Source organism: Marmota monax, unplaced genomic scaffold, assembly GCF_021218885.2.
Source record: "Marmota monax isolate L192 unplaced genomic scaffold, Marmota_monax_Labrador192_F-V1.1 WCK01_AAM20220418_F8-fsc00020, whole genome shotgun sequence".
In the NCBI taxonomy this organism is placed as follows: domain Eukaryota; kingdom Metazoa; phylum Chordata; class Mammalia; order Rodentia; family Sciuridae; genus Marmota; species Marmota monax.
In genome coordinates, this window is record NW_026692912.1 from 102,168 (window position 1) to 125,239 (window position 23,072).

Sequence of the window (23,072 nt, forward strand, 5' to 3'; positions counted from 1 at the left end):
TCTTTAAAAGCAATAATATATAAAATGATCTGCTTGAGAGATACAGCAAGTCAGAGCATACAAAGTAGATTGTCTCAGGAGACTAAGGCAGGAGCATCATGACTTCAAAGCCAGCCTCAGCAAAAGCAAGGCACTAAGCAATTCAGTGAGATCCTGTCTCTAAATAAAATACAAAATAGGGCTAGGAATATGGCTCAATAGTCCCTGAGTTCAATCACCCATACCTAAAAAATAAATTAATTAATTACATAGATTGGTCTAACTATCATTTCCAAACCCAACTAAACAACAGAAGTTACTGAGAAAGATACTGCATTTCTTCTGCTTGCTTTCTTGTTTCTAAAATGGAACTTATGAAAGTCACTTTAGTATACTATAAAAAGGCATAATCATAATAACCTTATAATTATATGATAATCAGAACTTTGGAGCAAGACACTGCTAAGCGTACCAACAAATACATAATGGGAGTAGCATAAGGGGATGAGCAGAAAAAAAATGTTATATTTGATGAAACATTAGCCTTCACATACAAGAGGCTCAACAAACTTCAAGATAAATTCAAAGAGATCCATACTCAGGCACATCAAAATTAAAATACTGAAAGACAAAAAAAATATCTCATAAGTATTAAGAGAAAACTGGCTCATCATATACCAGGGAATCACTATCAGATTAAATGCTGACTTCTCATCAAATAATGACTTGTCATTTTTTATAAGAAGGTAGTAGGGTAACATATTCAAAAACCTAGAAGAAAAACAAAAAATAAAACAAAACACACTATTACTCATGTCTGTCAAGCAAAACTGTATATCAAACTGACAAGATTCTTTATAAACAAACCCATCTTCCAAAATATTAAAGCAAGTTCTTCAGGTGAAAATAAATAATACTAAATAGTAGTTCAAATATATATAGAAAAAAATTTTTAAAATCTAGTTTAAAATAAAATAGTTTTAAAATTTAAAAAAAAATTGTAAATGCTCTATCAGTTCATTTGGTTGATTGTCTAAAGATTTTTTGCAAATCCTGAATGTGCTTGTCAGTTCATTTTGGAGTGGGGAGGGAAGGTATTTAAGAGAAATATGATTATGCTAGATATATAACATTTATTTTAAAAGGATTTTTAGATTGTTTTAATCTGTATGTTTACAAGAGACAGATATAACACATAAGAAAAAATAAGTTGAAATAAAGTATGGAAAATGTATATATTAGGCAAATTAACCAGTTGCTGATATTTCTATATTAATGTGACAAAGTAGATTTAAGATCAAAAAAAATCATTATTAGAGATACAAGGGGTAGTTACATTAAAATAAAATTTTCATTTAACCAGGAAGGTATATAAATTCAAGCTTTATTTCCCTAATAAAAGAGCTTTGGTGTGTAAAAGAAAACTTGATATAACTATACATTTCTCTCAGGTACTGGAAGAACCAACACACAAAGATTTATAATGATGTAAAATATTTGAACAAAAATTTAACAAGCTACAACCCAACTATTATAGAATATACATTCTTTTAAGGCACATGTAGAACATAGGCAAAAATTAATATTACGTTAGGCAGCAGGTAAGATTCATCAAATTTTAAAGAAATGATATTTACTAGTCCATGTTCTTTTTCTTACATATGATTAAAGAGTTAATACAAAATTTCCATTACCTGAGACTATTAAAACAAAATTCTAAATAACTAATGAATAGCAGTTATATTCAGATCCCTTAACAATTGTATAGCCAGGGCTCAAATAAATCAAAATGAAAGCCTGTCATAAATACCCAATGTGGCCATAGTAACTATGCCAGCTAAATATTGTTCCTTTTATAGGTCAGAGAAAACAGTAATAGATGGATAGATACATACATAGATAGAAAGAGATGTTATATACATAAATATGTGTGTGTACCAACCAAAATATTAAAACATCAAAAAACAGGTCTGAGATTATAGCTACTATATCTGTTGTATAGTAATGTCTATTCTGAGTGGTTTGTAACTATGTTCCATCTTTGTAAAATATTTTCATCATCAATTCTGCCAAAAAATCAAATGTAATTGAATAATACATGTTAAAATTTAATGGAAACATAAAAGTGCTTTCAGCAGGAAATGTTCAACTCCTTATAGAGAATTTGACTTCATAGAGCAGAGAGAAGAAAACAATCATCAAAGGAAAAATGAAAACACACTATCTAGAGAATTTAAATTCAGGCCACAAGGCCAGGCATTATGTGCTATAAGTCACAGGACATTATTTCTTATTACACTCTTGAATATTAAGATATATCTTCTTATGCATAATTCAAGGATGAAGAACCTAAGACTCACATAAGTTAAGACAGGTTAAGTAATACAACTAGGTTTCTTTCCTCTAGAGGCCTACTGGTCAGGAAGGAAATATCCTACAGTCTAATTGTACCAAAGTTTGGGAAGATAACCCAAAGGTATGTAAATTCATGGAAAATCACCCCAAATGGAATTACTTTCATCAGGGCATAGAGAGAGAGAGAGCATTTTTAAATGGAGCCTTCTGATCATCTGACAGGCTACACTTAGATAGGCCTGCAGCTATAATCAGAAGTTGATCATTAGGTATGGATTCATGAACTTGGATGTCTGCCTATATTAATTATTGTAAGTTTTTTCCTTCTTAAGCCTAAGCTCTTTGTTCTCTCTCTGGAACACATCTTCAGTTTTACTCAGATTTTTGTCTCCTGAATTGTAATTCTGAAGACACTAAATTGTTCTTTTGTACTTCACAGTCTTAATATTGATTACTAATAAACAGTTGTTAGAGGTCAGATGAGTTACAAAATCCCAATTGGATTTTACCTTGGCATTTTTTCAAAGCTGTTAATGTGTAATTGGTTGAATTTAAGAGACTATGATGACCAATCACTGTGATGACTGAATGACTGTATCAAAGGCCATGAACAAATATGAATAATTTTACATTTTCTTGATCCCAGTACTGTAACATCCTCCTTTACCTTCACTCACAGGTAATAGACAGTAAGTATTAGCACCAAGGATTTTAACAAACCATAAAACTGCTAAATAAACTTAAGATCATGGGCTTTCAGTGTAATATACTACAGGGATGATAGAAGGGTTCAAGAATTTTCAGTTTTTTAGGAAGATAAATAAACCTTCCTGGTTAGGAGGCTGTATATGTAGTCAAACTGCTTAGATTGGAATATCCCCTCCACATATACCTTACTAATATGTAAATTGGGGCAAGTGATTTGAACACTCAGAACCTCAATTTTCTCAATTATTGTAAGGATTAAACATAGTAGCTCATTCATCCACATTTTATAGCACTTCTCTCACTCTATACAAAGAGTGCTTAGTTCAGCAAACCAAAAACCCAGAGGTCTAAAGGGAGTTCAATTAAAAACAGGTTTGCTGGGGGTGATAATGGATCACCAGGTTAATGGCATCTGCCAACATATGGAGATACAAATTTAAACACTAATGGTGGACATTTGATTTGATACACAGATAGCAAGATTCTTGATGCAATTATAGGCCATGTCTTCTTGCTATATGATAAAAGCAGAGCAACTAATTACTAAGCTCATTCCACTTTTTAAAGTCACTAAAAGGAGAGGGAAGTAAGCCATCCAAGAGGCAGAAGAGAGGCACAGAGATCACAAAAAAATAGAGCTTTAAAAACTCAAAAAGGAACTAGCCTATCTAGGGAAGGAAATGGAAGATACCAGCATCAAAGATTTCCGGGATATTATTCAGAAGAAGAGGTACCATGACCCAATGAATTCAGCAATGGCTCCTTCTCAGGCATATTGGAGAGTCACCAGTAGGAAGTCCAAAGTTGTAAAGGATCTGTTGGGCTCTAAACTAATATAAAACAGTGATAATTTTACTAATACTAGATAAAACCAATTCTTTTGTCTATCTCTGGACAAAAGATATTTTCAGAGAATTGGGAAAGGGAGAGGCCTTTTCCCTTGGTATAATTTGGATATGAAGTATTACTTAAAATCTCACGTGTTGGAAACGTGATAGCCAATGTAGGGAGGTTCAGAGTTGCATGATTAGATTATGAGAGCTGTAACTCATCACGAACTACTGGGTGGTAACCATAGGGAGGGGGGGCATAGGGAGGACATACCCTTGGGGATTGTATTTCATCCCTGGTTCCTCTCTTTTTTTTCTTTTCTCTCTCTCTCTCTCTCTCTCTCTCTCTCTCTCTCTCTCTCTCTCTCTCTCTCTTCCCCTTCTCTCCTCCTACCTCTCTCCTTCTCCCTCCTCCCCCCCCCCTCTCTTCCTTCCTCCCTCCCACCTTCCTAACTACCATGAACTGAGCAGGTTTCTTCCACCATGATGTTCTGCCTCAACTCAGATTCTGGCATTGGAGAAAGATTTGAAACTGTGGGCCACATTAATCTTTTCCTCCTTTAAGTTGTTCTTCTCAGGTATCTTGGTTTCGGTGATAAAAAACTAGCACATACCTGTTGCAGATTAATGAAGTAATCATTTCAGTGATTAGTGTTTTCTATAACTCAGGAAAGAGAATCCACCAAACACATTATGCTGCAGATACATTTAATTGTCATTAAAAACAAAGACATACATGTTTTTATATAATAAGGTAGGATCACAAAAGAGCATATGAATTGCTCTAGGTCCGCAGCTAGGAAATAGTTCAGTTGGAGCACTACTAAGTAGAATCCAAAATTCATATACCCATTACCCCACCATAGAGTTCCATTTTATTTTGATTGCTAAAAGACCTGTCAAGACCTCCCTATCCACCTTTTTAGCAAATATATAAGAACAATTTTCAGCTCTAGATGACCTTTAACCATGTAAAACAGGGCAATTCCAAAGAGGCCAACCAACATAGAAAGACATTGTTTCTTTTCTAGTTGTTATCCCATAGCCTGGTAATCATATCTCACTGGAATATAAAATACAGTCTAATATTTATACCTAAGCAGGGAATCTAAGCAGGGATGTCTCAGAGGACATTATTAAAAGTTGACTGACCTACTTCTCTCTAACGTCAAGGCACAAATAGGCAACACAGGGAAGGGGTCCCATGTGCCTGCTAGCAGTCTAAAGTCAAGCTTGTTAAAGTAAACTTGTAACTTTTTTAACAAACTCATTCCTCCACAAGTTTTCCAGAGGGAATCTGGGGATGTTTCTCAAGACTGATGTCTCCTCCTCAGTTACAATTAAACAGGAAAAAAAGGTGTATGAAATCATCATGTGGAAGATTCTAAAAGTGTAATCACTTGTGAAAAGAAAGTAGTTCTGTGTTACTGCCATCAACAAGTCACTTTAAAACACAGGCTAGGCACAGTGGTGCACATCTGTAATCCCAGTAGCGTAAGAGGCTGAAACAGAAAGATCACAAGTTCAAGGCCAGCCTCAGTAACTTAGCAAGCCCCTAAGCAACTTAGAGATACCCTGTCTCAAAATAAAAATAAAAAGCTCTCAGTGGTTAAGTTTCCTGGGTTCAATACCCAGTACAAAAACAATAATAATAGTAAGTTAGACAGGTTAAATAAGATATCTCGGTAAAAATATTTAGAGCCAGAGTGATTAAAGCAATGAGAAAGAGAATATGATAACACCACATTTTGTTTAGTCACATGGAACTAGAGATTGTCACAGTTCTCACCCCTCCTTCTCATTTTAAATCTAGTCTACTATACTCAAATACATTAATCACATAATAGTAAAGATCTGGGTGGGCTGTGACTCCCGCCCGAGACATTAAATTATGCAAATAGTTCATTTTGATCCCAGGAAATTGATTCAGAATCCACATAACCATTGCAATTTAGAAAGAACAAAAGTTGATTTGAATACAGTATATCCAACTTTGGGAGTGAAATAGTGTTTTTCTGCAATGTTTACATGAATATAAGGAAATCATGGGGCAGGAATCTAAAAGGAGGAATTCCACAGCAAGCTAGTATATGTGTCAATAAGTATTAAGATTTTTTTTCTAACTTTGATTCACAATAACTACAATGACATTTAAAGATAGCACAAAGTTAAAAATCAGGACCAGTACAAAATGAAGATGTTCATGATAATCAGTGCACCTTTCTGTTAGGATTATTCATCCTGCTGATACAAATCAATGTAAAATGGTTATGACGGCCACCAAAGAACGAACTGTTCATCTGAAATGTGAGCATTACTGATATTTGAAGATGTGGATGCCCAATCTTTCTAACAGACAGTGGCTATATGATCATGTATCCATGAGATGACACACTGAGAGTATATTTACATTAAGTATCACATAGATTTCAGCAAAGGTTTCAGGGTTGATCATGCTGCTTTACCTTTCATTGGAGATTTATCATAATTGCTCAAATTTATGATATGATTTTGGAGAACTCAAATTTGTCTCAAATAAACACATCATCTAAAATATTTAGCAAACCATATTTAAAAACACATCAAGGAGATACTATACCATGATTAAATGGGTTTCATCCCAGGGATGCAAGGTTGGTTCAACACACACAAATCAATAAATGTAATTCATTGCTTAAACAGAATTAAGGACAAGAATCACACATGATCATCTCAACAGATACAGGAAAAAAAAAACTTTGATAAAATCCATTCATGTTAAAAATGCTAGAAAAGCTAGGGATGGAAGGACCTCACCTTAACTTTTTAAAAGCTATTTATGACAAACTGAAAGCCAACATCATGCTGAATGTAGAAAGAATGAAAGTCTTTCTTCTACAATCAGGAATAAAACAAAGATGTGCACTCTCACCATTTCTATTCAGTATAGTTCTCAAAACACTAACTAGAGCAATCAGGCAAGAGAAGGAAATTAAAGGGATACAAACAGAAAAAGGAAGTAGAACTATGTCTGTTTGCTGATGACATGGTTCTATATCTAGAAGACTGAAGAAACTCCACCAGAAAACTTCTAAAACTTATAAATGAATTTGGCAAACTACCAAGACATAAGATCAAACCCATAAATTAATATCTTTCCTACACTCCAACAGTAGTTCTGCTGATGAAAAAAAATCAAGAAAACCACCTGATTCACAAAAACCTCAAAAAATTTTTAAATACTTGGGAATTATTCTAACCAAGGAGGCAAAAGATCTCTACAATGACAATTATAGAACACTGAAGAAAGAAATTGAAGGAGACCTTAGAAGATGGAAAGACCTCTCAGGTTCTTTTTTTTTTTTTTTTTGGTACTGGGGATTGAACTCAGGGGCACTCAACCACTGAGCCACAACCCCAGCCCTACTTCATATTTAATTTAGAGACAGAGTCTCACTGAGTTGCTTAGCACCTCACTTTTGCTGAGGCTGGCTTTGAACTCACAATCCTCTGCCTCAACCTCCCGAGCTGCTGGGATCACAGGTATATGCCACTGTACCTGGCACTTCCCAGGTTCTTCAATAGGCAAAATTAATATTGTCAAAATGGCCATACCTCCAAAAGCAATATACAGATTCACTGCAACCCCAGTCAAAATACCAATGACATTCAAGAATTAGGAAAAACAATACTTCATTCATTTCAAAGAATAAGAGACCTCAGAATATCCAAAACAATACTGAACAAGAAGAGTGATGCAGGAGGCATCACAATGCCTCATCACAAAATGATACTACGGAGCTACAGTAACAAAAACAGCATGGTATTGACATCAAAATAGACAAGAAAACCAATGGAAAAGAATAGAAGACACAAAGACAAACTGACATATTTACAGCCATCTGATACTTGACAAGTTGTCTTTTTTGAAGAAAAGACAGCCTTTTTAAACAAATGATACTGGGAAAACTGGATAGCTATGTCTAGAAAAATGAAACTAGATCCCTATCTCTCACCCTGCACAAAAGTCAAATCTAAATGGGTCAAAGACTTAGGAATTAAACCAGAAGCCTCACAACTGTCAGAAGAAAACATAGGATCAACACTCCATCCTACTGGTGCTGGCATCAATTTCCTTAACAAGATGCACAAAGCTCAAGAAATAAAACCAACAATCAATAAGTGGGATGCCATCAAATTAAAAAGCCTCTGCACAGCAAAGGACATGATTGAGAGGATGAAGAGAGAGCCTGCAGAATGGGAGAAAATGTTTGCCAGCTACAAAAAACTCAAAACACTTGACACCAAATAAATAAATAAATAACTCAATCAATAAATGGGCAAAAATGAACTAAATAGAAACTATAAAAGAAGAATAAATGGCCAACAAATATATAAAAAATGTTCAACTTGTCTAGCAATCATGGAAATACAAATCAAAACTACACTAAATTTCATCTCAATCCAATCATAATGCAATTATGAGAACACAAACAATAATAAATGCTGGTGAGGATATGGGGGAAAGATAGACCTGTACACCATTGGTGGATCTGCAGATTAGTACAACTACTCTAGAAAGCACTATAGACATTCCTCAAAACACTTAAGAATATGACCCAGCTATTCCACTCAGTATTTATCCAAAAGAACGAAAATGAGCATACTATAGTGATACAGCAACCTCAATGTTTATAGTAGCACAATTCACAGTCATTTAATGATGGAATCAACACAGACGCCACAGATGAATGGATTAAGAAATTGAGATACACACACACACAAACACACACACACAATGGAGTTTTATTTAGCCATAGGAAAAATGAAATTATGGCACTTGCTGGTAAAGGGATAGAAATAGGAAACATTATGCTAAGTGAAATAAGCCAGACTTATAAAATCAAAGGTTAAATGTTTTCTCCCATATGCGGAAGTTAGAGTAAAATAAAGTAAATAAAGAGGGGAGAACTGGATATCAAGGGAGGATATAGAAGATTGAGAGGAAGAGAAGAGGGGCAGGAAGGGGAGGAAATGCAGAATGAATTCTCAAGAAATCATGTTCTGTGCTTTTATAAATGTACCAGAGGGAATTTCGCCTTTATGTATAGGGAGAAGCAACCAATAAAAAATAAAAATAAATAAACAGATGAGTGAAAGGAAAACCAGCAGAGTAGAACAAAAAGAACAGCAGGGCTATTGGGGGATGTGAACTGAAATCAAATTCCATGCATGAATGATTTTGTCAGGATGAAACCAACTGCTGTGTATAACTATAATGTGCTAATAAAATATTATCTAGTACTAATCACAACTAAAAATTGATCAGTGTCTGTCCCTTTAATATCTGAGAGCATTGGGCCCTATAGTTATAGCGAGTTATAGCGAAGGGTATTGGACATCCAGTATTTCTGCCATAGTGTGCTCTTCACCCAGCCTTGCTCCACACACAGCTCCAGCAAAAGCAGGATGCTCTAGCTCAGTCCTAGCAGAGGATGAAACACCCAAAGATGAGTGTGCTGTAGTTTGACAGAGCTCATGTCTTCCGGGGCTGAGGCTCAAGGACATACTAGTGAATGTTGCTATCATGACAGATGTGATCCTTGAAACTATGAGCCCTGCTTCCCAAACCTATTTCTCACTTTGTCTAAGAAAAACCTATGCTACAAGTGAAAGAGCATTAGTAGTGAGATTGTAGCATTTCTCTCATTTAAACACAAATAAAACTGTTTAAAAGACTCCTCATGAGATATCAAGTGCAGCCATTCCCTGGCTCAGCCATTCCTGGCTCAGCCTGAATATGATACTGGGATGATATTCAAAATAAATTTCATGTAAGGCATAAACAACAACAACTCAGAATAGAAATATAACTGGTATTAAATATTAGTAAGATAAATAGTGATTTGACCTGTATCACATTCTAAGATCCACCATGCTACTATCTATAGAATATACTGAAGGAAGAAAAGAATGTGAGCTGAGAGATCTAATAGGAAACTCTTGCAAAAAGGCCATTTTATTTTTATTTAAAAATGTTTAATTGCCAAATAGAATATATTCAAGGTATACAGCATAATGATTTAGTCTACGTAAGCATTGTATTATGATTACCACAATCAAGCTAATTAATACAACCATCACCATCTACACTGGTATCTACAACTTACTCATATAAGAGAAAGTTTGTACCCTTTGACCAGAATTTCTCCTGTTGGCAGCAGGTCCACCCTGGCCCCTGGAGCCCTACCTCCACTAGTTTGTTCTGCATGCCAGTGTGGCCAGCTCACAAGGCCATGGCGAACTTGCGGTTTTTCTGTTCCTGCTTGTCCGTCTGAGACATATGTATCCCACGGGAATGCCTTGACCTTTTCTGGTCTGATGGACTTATTGTTAAGGGAGGTTTCAGTACCTGACAATAATAGATGTTGAAACTAAATTTCTCCCCCCTCCCTCCTGCTTTTGGGTAGTTTTCCACTTCTGCTGCTTGGGGTATAAAAAAAGGTGTGTTAGCAATAAAGATTATTATTGACTCCTGGATGAAGAACGTTGGTGTCCTGTGTGTCTTTTAACCTCGCCGTCCCTCGCCGGACTCGGCTCCCTTGGCCGGACGCGGAAATTGGAGGTTCCCACCGAGATCCGGAAAGCAGGGGTAAGCGGACGGGGCTCACCTTCTAAGAAAGAAGGGGGAGGATTGGTTTAAAGATAATTTAAAGAGACAGGGTACGTACCATGGGTAACTCAACAGCGAAGGTTCGTCTGGCCAACGAACTGAAAGAGCTGTTAAATACACAAGGAACAGGAATAAAAACTAAGACTGCAACCGAATTCGTTGAAATTATTGCCCAGGCTTGTCCTTGGTTTCTGACAGGAGGATTTCTTAATAATAGTGACTGGGACCTGGTCAGACATGACCTTCAGAAATTATTGAGGGGCCGGGGCTCGGACAGTGTCCCAGTTGCCACCTTTTCCTTATGGAGGTTGGTAAAGGATGCTTTATTAACAGATAAAGTAAAGATCAAGGATCAGCTTGCTGAATGTGAACAGGCCCTTAATCAGGTGCAGGAGGAGCAAATGGCAGAATCCTTAAAGGATGAGGGTCCCCTTGAGGACTCGGGCTCGGAGGGTAGGAAACGCCTCCAGATTTCTAAGCCCAAAAAGGATCCTGAGGACCTCAGTTCTCTCTCTGAGGAAGAGGAGGGATTAGAAAGGGAGATAGAGGAACTAGAACATCGCCTTAAAAGGGCAAATGTGAGGGTGCCTAGAGCCCCCTCAATTGCAGCACCTCCTCTCTATAATCCTGATTGGAATGAGGACGCCCCTACTAGACGGGCGGGGGTCCACTGGGGTTCTAGAGCGGCTCAGGTTTTTCCAATGATTGAAAACGCCGATGCTGATGGACAGCCGGCCAGAGCCCATGTCCCCCTAGCCTTCAAGGACATAAAACAGCTTAAGGAGGCGGTCATTAATTATGGACCTCATGCCCCTTTCACATTGACCCTCTTTGAGTCTTTCTCAGCCAGTCAACTGATACCTAATGATTGGCAACAACTTTGCAGGGCTGTGTTATCTGGAGGGGATTTCTTATTGTGGAAAAGTGAATATCATGAAAGGTGCCGCGAGCTGGCTCAGATTAACCTGAATGCGGGCCATCAACGGCGAAATGCTGAAATGTTGACAGGAACTGGGCAGTATGCCACCATAGGCCAACAAATTAATTACGACCCAGGTGTTTATGCTCAAATAGCCTCAGCTGCAGTCCGTGCCTGGAAAGCCCTGCCTGTTTCTAAGACTGAAGCAAAAATTTCCAAGATCTCTCAAGGACCCTCTGAACCTTATTCGGACTTTATAGCCCGCCTAATGCAGGCTGCTGGAAAAATATTCCCTAATCTGGAACAGGCTATGCCACTTATTAGACAACTGGCATATGAAAACGCTAACACTTACTGCCAAAATGCTATTAAGTCCTCCCGGGCCAAAAGTATAGATGACATGATTCGACCATGCAAAGATATAGATGGGCCTCATATTACTGGTCAGGTTTTGGCTGCTGCCCTTAAGACTGGAATGCAAAAAGCTGATAACAGGGGAACCCGCTCTAAGGGGTGTTTTAAGTGTGGGAAAGAGGGACATATAAGGAGAAACTGCCCGGAAAGGAGCGAGGGTGCTCGCAGAGGGATGCCTGGACTTTGTCCTCGGTGTCATAAAGGAAATCATTGGAGCAGTGAGTGCAGGTCAAAATTTGACATCCAGGGAAACCCAATACCATCGGGAAACGGGAGCAGGGGCCCGCCCCGGGCCCCGGAAGCCAAAGTGTACGGGGCAGTGCAGGGACAGAACAGTGCCCCAGGGAGTGGGCGTCTCCAACACCTCCCACTGACCAACCCCTTTCTATCTGGGAACTCCCCAGGGGAACACCAGGAAGCACAGGACTGGACCTCAGTTCCACCTCCCGAGCGGTATTAACTCTCCAAATGGGACCTCAGATGCTGCCTACTGGGGTTTTTGGACCCCTGCCAGAGGGGACGGTGGGACTAGTGTTGGGACGAGGTAGTGCAACTCAATGGGGCTTGAAGATTCTTACGGGGGTTGTTGATGCTGATTATCAGGGAGAAATAAAAATAGTAGTAGAAGCTACCCAAGGAATTGTTATTCTTCCCCCCGGGGAGCGTATAGCTCAATTGCTGCTGCTACCTTTAGCTTCTATTCCTGGGCACACCCTCCGTGGGTCCCGGGGCGACGGCAGCTTTGGCTCCACTGGAACTCCCCAGGCCTTTTGGGTAGCTCATTTGGATTCGCGTCCCAACCTGACCATTGAGATACAGGACAAGGCTTTCAAGGGAATACTAGATACGGGGGCGGATGTCTCTGTCATTTCTGAAAAACAATGGCCACCTGCCTGGCCCCTCCAGAGTCCCTCGGCCATATTACAGGGGATAGGACAAACCCGACCAAAAAGAAGTGCTTCCTTTTTAAAATGGAGAGATGGCGAAGGACATAGTGGCCATTTCCAGCCCTATGTAGTGACTGGACTCCCCACGAACCTTTGGGGGAGGGACTTGCTTCATCAAATGGGGGCTATTCTCACTACCCAGACTTTGAAAGGAAATAATGACTTTGTTAATGATGCAATGCTAGACATGGGATGGATCCCTGGAAGGGGACTAGGAAAGAGACATGAGGGCAGAATATCACCTGTGGATCCAGCAGAACAGGTTACCCGGCGGGGAAGAGACCGGAGAGGACTGGGAAATTTATCCTAGGGGCCACTGAAGTGCGGCCACCTCCACTGTCCATTACTTGGTTATCAGATGACCCTGTGTGGGTAGAACAGTGGCCCCTAACTAAGGACAAATTACAGGCCGCTTCCCTATTAGTTCAAGACCAGCTTGAGTTAGGACACGTGGTGCCCTCTACCTCCCCTTGGAATACCCCTATTTTTGTTATACAAAAGGGGTCTGGGAAGTGGAGACTTCTTCAGGACCTACGGGCTATTAATAAAACTATGCAACCCATGGGACCCTTACAGCCAGGGCTACCCTTTCCTACTGCCATCCCAAAGGATTGGCATCTTATTGTCATAGATTTAAAAGATTGTTTCTTCTCTATCCCCTTAGACCCACGAGACCAAAAGCGTTTCGCTTTTTCCTTGCCTTCCACAAATTTTAGGGAACCATACCAACGGTATGAATGGACCGTCCTACCTCAAGGGATGACTAATAGTCCTACAATGTGCCAATATTTTGTAGCTGAGGTTTTGCGACCCTTTCGACAGCAGTTCCCACAGCTGTACCTCATTCATTATATGGATGACATCTTACTGGCAGGGCCCAAGAAAGAAAGGCTTCTTCAATCTTATGAAGTCCTCCAATCCCTTCTAAAAGGGGCAGGGCTGGTCATAGCACCCGAAAAGGTGCAGTTTCAACACCCTTACAATTATTTGGGATATATCATTAATAACATAGGAATCTTTCCCCAGAGACCCCAGTTACAGATAAATCAGCTCAAAACTTTACATCAGTGGCAGACATTCCTCGGAGAAATACAGTGGCTGCGCCCATCCTTTCATATTCCAACTGGAGAGCTCAAACCCCTGTATGACCTCTTGTGAGGAGATCCTTCTCCTACGTCGTGTAGAGTACCTACACCAGAAGCCTTACGAGCACTGAGGCTAATAGAAGAGGCTCTGCAGGACATGCAGATTACGCAGATAGATTATTCTCTGCCCCTGTCATTTATAGTTCTACCTTCTAAAATTACTCCCACAGGAGTGTTCTGGCAAACGGGTCCCATTTATTGGGTCCACTTGCCGGCTTCTAACCCCCGGGTACTGACTCCCTTTTATGAGCTAGTTATTAACTTAATTTGGAAGGCTAAATATTTGGGTGACGCATTGTTTGGAAAAACCTTTGACATACTTATTCAACCTTACACTCAAGATATGATACACAAGTTACAACAAGAACAAGACCTTTGGTGTCTTTTCCTGTGCAGCTTCAAGGGTCAGATTGATAATCACTTCCCTAAACATAGACTTTTGGAGAGCTTTAAAAGGTGTCCCATTATCTTCCCAAAGATTATGAAAAGGGAACCTATTCCAAAGGCCCAAACTGTATATACAGATGGGGCCAAAAATGGATTTGCCGTCGTTTTTGATGGATCTCAAATTCTCCGACAACCTGTGTCAGGTCAGTCGGCCCAAAAGGCAGAAGTTGAAGCTTTAATCATAGCTCTCAAAGTCTATAGCTCTATTCCTCTTAATGTATATACTGACAGCTTGTATGTAGCCAATCTGGCTCTAGTCATAGAAACAGCATCATATATTGGAAAGCAATCCACCATCACAGAACAACTACAGGTAGTTCAGCTTCTCATTTGGGCTAGACGAGATCCTTTATACATTGGCCACATCCGAAGCCATTCAGGGCTCCCTGGACCTTTGTCAGAGGGCAACGCAAAAGCAGACGCTGCTACTCATGCTGTTGGCCTTTCCTGTGTGATGACAGAATATGATAAGGCCTTACAATTCCATAACAAATTTCATTTAAATGCACAGTCTTTACGCTTCCACACAGGATGTTCACGAGACCAAGCTTTACAGATTGTCTCATTATGTCCAACCTGTGCACCATTTATTCATTCTCCTTCCCTTGGGGTTAATCCAAGAGGACTACAACCTAATGATGTCTGGCAAACTGATGTTACACACTTCCCTAGCTTTGGTAAGCTCTCCTTTATACATGTTTCCACTGACACATATTCTGGCTTCATTTTTGCCACCTTACATACTGGAGAGAAGGCTAAGGACGTAATCAGTCATCTTCTAAAAGCCTTTTCCTCCATGGGCACCCCACGATGCCTCAAAACCGATAATGGTCCCGCATATGTAAGCCAGGCGGTTCAACGGTTTTGCACCCAATGGGAAATTAATCATAAGACTGGAATCCCTTATAATCCACAGGGACAAGCTATCGTGGAACAAGCCCATCAACATTTAAAAACTTATTTACAAAAAACAAAAGAGGGGGAGATATACCGGAATTGTCAGGGACCACAAGCACTTCTAAGCATAACCCTATTTACTTTAAATTTTTTACTCACTGACACTGGAGGGCGCACGGCTGCACAACGCCACTTTTCCCCTCCCACTGTACAAGATGCTCAAATAAGGTGGAAAGATTTATCCACCGGAAAGTGGCAACCCCCGGCTCCACTCTTAGCTAGAGTGAAGGGAGCTGTATGTGTTTTTCCCCCAGGAACTGAGAAGCCCATTTGGATCCCGGAGCGCTGCACCAGACCGGTGAATGAAAATTCAAGACAAAATGAAGTTCCCAAGATGGCTGATCCTGCCGCTGTTGTTCTCACCCCTTCAAGTGAGTGCCGAGACACACCTCATGAGCTGGACCCCGCTTGTGGCATTCCTTCTGGACAGGTTTGTTGAAGGAGGGCTTGACCCCCCACCTGGGAATATTCATGAATATCTTTTTGGAGCCCCTTGCGAGTGTAAGGGAGGGCCCCGGCACTCGGCCCCCTCTGGTTATATCCAGAGCATTGATTGTGGGACTAAAGTAGCCTACATGGCGGCTGAACTCAATGAAAACATCGGAGGATTTAAGCAACCAAAATGGGTATGTGTTAATAAGCCCGGACTTGTTGTCCCTAATCCGACCGAGACTCTTGGAAGCTGTTCCGCCACTTGTCATTACACCCCGGCAATGCACATCTCCTGTTATACATCGGCCTCAATTTGTGTTAATAATCAAGGAAAACAGTATTTTGAGGCCATCCTAACTAACACCCGTGGAGAATGGGGGACCACTTATAATTATATTCCTTTTCTTGGTGACCGGGGAGGGGAAGGCATCACGACTCGGTTAATGGAGGCGGGATGTGAGGGTGTCGTGGGTAAACCTTCCTGCTGGCCCATGCAGGCCCCCATCGGAGTCTCTGATGGAGGGGGACCCACTGATGCTATCAAACACCTTCAGGTGATTAAGCTTTTAAAGCTGGAGATCCCTAAGCCTACATACCACCCCTTGATATTGCCCAAATCCCAGTTTCCTGATTTAGATGCCAATACATTAGATATCCTAGAAACTACCTTTTCTTTACTTAACAGTTCCAACCCTACCCTTGCTGGTGATTGCTGGCTCTGCATGACGGCAGGTGCAGTCATGCCATTGGCGGTTCCCATCAATTATACCATTGATGATGACAACACATGTCAATCTGGGCTACCCTTTAAGGTGCAGCCTCTAGGTGGTTTTATGTCATGCCTTCTGGGCATGATGCAAAATAATACCTATGATGTTGATGTTGGAATCTCTTCCTTTGGAAACTGCTCATTAGTAAAGAATTACTCCTCACCTACTCCGCCCATTTGTCCCCCTAATGGTACAGTCTTTATGTGTGGTGGAAATTTAGCTTTTCCCAGGCTCCCAGCAAATTGGACTGGTGGTTGCGTTCTGGCATTATTGCTTCCTGATATCACGATTATCTCAGGAGATGAACCCCTACCCATTCCTAGCCTAGACATCTTAGTTAGAAGACACAAGAGAGCTGTGCAGGCCTTACCACTCCTTGTTGGCCTTGGAATAACCGCTGCTGTGGGTACAGGCACGGCAGGATTGGGTACGGCTATACATTCTTACCGCCGCCTATCTCAACAGCTTATAGATGATGTGCAAACCCTGTCGGGAACCATTAAAGACTTATAAGACCAGATAGACTCCCTAGCAGAAGTAGTTCTTCAGAACAGGCGGGGTTTAGACTTGCTTACTGCCAATCAAGGGGGAATTTGTTTAGCCCTTGGGGAGAGGTGCTGTTTTTATGCTAACAAATCTGGCATAGTTCGCACAAAAATTAAACAACTCCAAGAAGACCTAAAAAAAAGGAGGAGGGAATTATTTGAGAACCCTCTCTGAACTAGACTTAATGGATTTTTGCCTTATCTTCTTCCCTTATTGGGGCCATTGTTAGGCCTCCTTCTAGTAGTGGCAATAGGACCCTACATTGTAAATAAGATAGTACAATTCATTAAGGATCAAATTAATATCTTAGCCTCTAAGCCAATACAGGTTCACTATCAACGCTTGAAGATGGATGATCGCCCCTCTGAGATATACTTCAGACCTATCCGAAGATGAGTGTCCTCCTTAAAAGAAGAACTCCTGCCATATCTTTTCTCTATGCATACCTCTCCCTCTTGCCTTCCTGTACTAGGATCTTTGCTGTCTAATCTCTCGGTCCAATCACATCTGCCATTCGGCGGTGACGGTCATGGGTCCCGTAGGTGGAGACGGTTAAGCGTTTACCGCAATAGTGTCTTGATAGGTCATCACACCTTGAGCTGATCTTGTAGTACCCAGTGACGGGCAACTTTCACGCTTGCTGTGCGACCTAAGCCAGGGAATCGGGGCCTTCCCAGAGACGGGTAAGCATCGCAAGGGCTGTGAACGACCTAAGACAGGGGCTACTTGATTCCCACTGGCATGCAAAAAACAAAAGAGGGGGACTTGTTGGCAGCAGGTCCACCCTGGCCCCTGGAGCCCTACCTCCACTAGTTTGTTCTGCATGCCAGTGTGGCCAGCTCACAAGGCCATGGCGAACTTGCGGTTTTTCTGTTCCTGCTTGTCCGTCTGAGACATATGTATCCCACGGGAATGCCTTGACCTTTTCTGGTCTGATGGACTTATTGTTAAGGGAGGTTTCAGTACCTGACAATAATAGATGTTGAAACTAAATTTCTCCCCCCTCCCTCCTGCTTTTGGGTAGTTTTCCACTTCTGCTGCTTGGGGTATAAAAAAAGGTGTGTTAGCAATAAAGATTATTATTGACTCCTGGATGAAGAACCTTGGTGTCCTGTGTGTCTTTTAACCTCGCCGTCCCTCGCCGGACTCGGCTCCCTTGGCCGGACGCGGCATTCTCCCACCCCTAGCTTCTAGCAACCACCATTCTACTCTGTGCTACTATGAGATTGACAGAAATATCATAAGCAGGAACCCAACTTGTCAGAGCTGTGCATTCCTCATTTTTGGGTCTACCAATGTGCCTCCTGAAATAAATTGACTTCCATACACTTACCAAAACAAATGAGTCTCTTTTAATTTTGACACAATTATCTTAAGCAATTTGTGAAGAATTTATGTAATCACATTCAATAAGGTTTATAATTTTGTCTCACAGAAGCAATCTGTATTTTCCCTATCTAATCAAGGAAGAGATTCCATATTTTGGTGGCAGTGATTTATTTTAATTCTTTTTCTATTGATTTTTATATCTTTACATTGAAGTAGAATGATTACATGTCCCTTTGACTTACCAAAACCAACTGAAAGTGGTTATTTGGTGTGTCAACATTAGGAAAAATCTATCCAATTCACTCATTCATAATAAAAATGTTAACAGTCTTTTATGGACTATCTGTCAAACACCAAGAATCATGATAAGCACAACTAAAATATTATCATATAGCAATACTGAAAGGCAGTTATAATATTCATTTTACAGCTTAAATAGCTTACTAGAGATTAATAAAATAGGATTTTCTAAAGTGAGACCCTAACTTATGTGTATCTATCCTCAAACCAATCTCTTTCTATAAAAACAAGGCATATATTTACAATGGCTATACCATTAGAAGAATAGAAAGCACTTTTATTAACTATCTACTATGCCTCCATAGCTATGTCAAATTCTGCATATGCATTACCTCATTAATTCACATATTAACAATATCAGGTAGAAATTCTTAAGTTCCTCATTTCATAGATAGGTAAATTGAAGATTACAAATGTGCAGTGACATCCTCAAAGTTATACAGGTAGTGCTTGACAATGCTGACCTAACTCCAGAAAGCATGATTTTAACACTTTCATTCTTCTGTCTTTCGAATATTACAGTTGCATACAAACAAATTTCTGATAATTATGATGATAAAAAAATAATTCATGTGGCCTCATAAAGTGCTCTAACAATCAATGGGCTTAGGGGCAGAAGTACGTTGACCATTAGTCATACTCTAGGTGTATTTCTGTTATCTCATCTCATTAGAACTAATTTTAAATAATTTCCACCCCTAAAACTAACCATTTAGAATTTGATTATTTCACTAGTGTGATTCCATATGAATAGGCTTTTAATCATATTTATCTTCACTTTTTAAATTAATTATTAAAGTGATTGAGATTATTTCAAAATAAAATAGAAACATACCCCTTATAGAATGTTATAATTATTTCTATAATAATTTTTACAATAGTAATATTTATTATATATTATAATATTAATATTTATTATATAATATGAAATTATATAATAATAAGAAAAATAAATGCCCATTATTTGAAAATAAATTAAGTATATCTTGAAACAAAAGTAAAATACAATGTAGCTATTATAAATGTGAAAAATTGATTATGATATAATTTTGAGCATAAAAGGATGTAAATAACAGAAACGTTATGACCTATAACCTAATGCTCTTCATGTTTAGTTTTAAAATTTATGAACCCATATTTTTCTACAAATTATTTCCAAATTCACTTCAAAGATGATCACAGTGCCTAGCCCATATATAACAGGTATTCAATAAGTCTTCTGTGAATGCATAAGGGGAAATGATAAGACATAGCTTTAATGAAGCATTTGAAAAAATAATTAATATTTTTAAAATATCCATCTGTTTCATGCTTTAGACACATAAGAACATAGTTATCATATTGGTGAAACAAAATATCAAATCACAAAAAAGTTTTGCTCACTTTTTTAGGATTGTATTAAAGTCTTACTTCAATGCAGAAAAAAAAGAATATTTTAAAAATAAGAAGGAAAGCCACTGTTGGAAAAGTATTTGCAGAAAATTTGAAAGATAGGTTAAACATATACTTTATTAGAGTTCACACAAACTGAGAGGAAAACTATTAAAATTGTGATAGTTAAGTGATGGGTTTGAAAAGAAAATATAAGAGAAAATATAAGTAAACACAGAGAAAATGTTCAATCTAACTAGCATTTACAGAAATGAAAAGTAAAACAAGGTAATGTTTTATATAAATAGAAAAGAATAAGTATCTCTGATTCCAGAAAATAGTCTGTGCAAATATTTTAGCAGCTACTTAAAACATTAAGTTTTTGGGGAAAAGTTTTGTATGTATACTAAGAAGTATCTCAGACTCCATATTCTTTCTTCTATAGTTGCAACTCTAGAAGTTTATCTTATTTCTAGTAGAAGGAAAACCAAATTAGCAAGAAGCATAGATATTGATGATCATTATATATACATCTCAAAAAAAAAGAAACAAAGTGTTCAATAATGTGAAAATAGTAGGCTAGATTAGAGCAATTACACTTAATGGAATAGTCTTCAAGTATTAAAAATAGCATTATAGTTACTATGAAAAAAATCATTGATAGAAAGTGTCAAATGCAACTAAAACTTCCTATAATTATGTTAGTCTCAAGAATAATGTATATGACCTATAATTAAGAAAAATATGAAAAATAAAAGTTTGAAGATACGGAATGATTTATTTAGTATTCCATAGAGTTGATCCTATATTTTTTGTTCAATAAAAAGAAAAATATATTTCTGAGGAAAGTTTAACTTTTCTGAGAAATTTTGGATATTCTGTTTCTAGTACCAACTTATGATGACACCATCAAATACAAACATACTTAATGAATACTCCAAGAAATGTATGACTGGGAAAGATTCTCTTGAAGTTAATATAATTGGGTCCTTAGAATGCATGGAAGTCAGGAAGTTTAATCCTTAGGGAATCCTCAATTTCTGATTTACAACCTTAGGGACTAACAAAGTTTGTGAAAATAAGTGTTAAATTCCCCTCCAAAAGAAGCTGGGCCTTAATTAAGTGTCAACTTTATAACAAATCATGAGAAAACTACAATTGCATCATTGATCTTTATGCTTAATATGTTTTGTTTCCTTGATACCCTCTTAAGAAGATTCAGTTACAGATAAATAGCCTGGTTGTGGCTATTCTTTCTCACATTTCCTTTCAGGAAAGAGAAGCTACAGCCTTTCAAACTGAGAATTTTCTCTTCTCATCAGAAAATTGCAAATGAAATTCAAATTGCTGGGAAATGTTCCTATTACTTAATAGCAGGAATGGTGTGGATGATTTTTAAATCCAGTCAGGAGGTAAGATAAAAAGAGATTAGTTTATTATAATTTTTTCAAAAACAATCCTATGAATAAATATATTTTCTAGTCGAGGTGCCATTGCTTGCTGGATTTTTAAAATATGAATATATGCATAAAGGAAATATACAAAAACCCAGGCATCATCTACCAAACCAGGATATTTCATTTATTTATTTTTTTGAAAAATCTCCAAATAATTCAGTGATCTGCAATCTCTTTTGAAATCGTATGAGTAAATCTTTTAAGGAAGGAAAAGTTGATTATAATATAATAGACCTTATAAATAATAACCAAATAGTTGTTTTATTCAAGCATCTGGTTTACTAAAATCTTAAGTAGTAGTTATCTGGGGAAGAAGAATGTGGTGATTTTAATATTCTGAATATTTAAATTAAGCCCAACAAAGTTTTGGGAAAATATATAATTAAAGGTGTTAATGATAAAAACAAAATTAGAAACAAGTAATATGAAGGAGGAGATGTAATCATAATTGAGTGTTAATCTGAAACCCAGACAGCCAAAGGCAAAAGAACTTTTAAGATTCTTTTGTGTACTTTCATTCATATGATAAATAAACTCCACTGTGGAAGATATCATCCCCAAAATGATGGTGGAATGTGATGGACATTATTATCCAAAGTACATGCATGAAGACACAAATTGGAGTGAATATACTTTGTATACTACCAGATATATGAAAAATTGTGCTCTAATTGTGCTCTAATTGTGTAATAAGAATTGTAATGCATTCTGCTGTCATATATAAATTTTTTAAAAATTAATTAAAAAAAAAACACCTGGGCTGGGGTTGTGGCTCAGAGGTAGAGCGCTGGCCTACCATGTGTAAGGAACAGGGTTCAATTCTCAGCACCACATAAAAATAAAAATAAAGATATTGTGTCCACCTATAACTAAAAAATAATTTTAAAAAAAATCCTGAAAGATGGGCTGGGGATGTGGCTCAAGCGGTAGCGCACTCGCCTGGCATGCTTGCGGCCCGGGTTCGATCCTCAGCAACACATACAAACAAAGATGTTGTGTCCGCCGAAAAAAAACTAAAAAATAAATATTAAAAAAAAATTATCTCTCTCTCTCTCTCTCTCTCTCTCTAAAAAAAAAAAAAAAAAGAAAGAAAAAAAAATCCTGAAAGAATTTTCAGGGTAGTTTTTCATTTGAATTAATTTTTAAAGATAATATCTTCACAGATGGCTTTCAAAAGGGGAAAATATATATTTCATGTGTATATTTATCATACGGTTCATCATTGAAAGTCAAGTTTATCTAATTACATTGTGTTTTTATAGATTTTTTTTTGTACAAATAAGTACACATTGTGTGTAGTACAGTGGTGAAAATGGTAACTTGGAAATCATGAAGATATGGGTTTAAACCATAATTCTGGCACTTACCACCAAAAAAATTAAAATTTTACTTAATTGTTGAAATCTCAATATAATTCTCTTATCCATAAAATGTCATAGTAGCATTTGAGTTATTTTAAAGATTAAATTATAAAAAAAAAATTCTACAAAATGAAAAAGATGTACTAAGACCCC

At 38.1% G+C, this 23,072-nt stretch overlaps 1 protein-coding gene across 1 annotated transcript; it reads left to right on the plus strand.

Annotated features, from left to right (window-relative positions):
* Positions 1-10,400: 10,400 nt before the first annotated feature.
* LOC131424432 (syncytin-1-like) lies at positions 10,401-17,260 on the plus strand. Its single transcript, XM_058581592.1, has 2 exons — positions 10,401-10,503; positions 15,608-17,260. Exon 2 carries the CDS (start codon positions 15,656-15,658, stop codon positions 17,066-17,068), a length of 1,413 nt encoding a protein of 470 aa, XP_058437575.1. The 5' UTR covers positions 10,401-10,503; positions 15,608-15,655; the 3' UTR covers positions 17,069-17,260.
* The last annotated feature ends 5,812 nt before the right edge of the window (positions 17,261-23,072 follow it).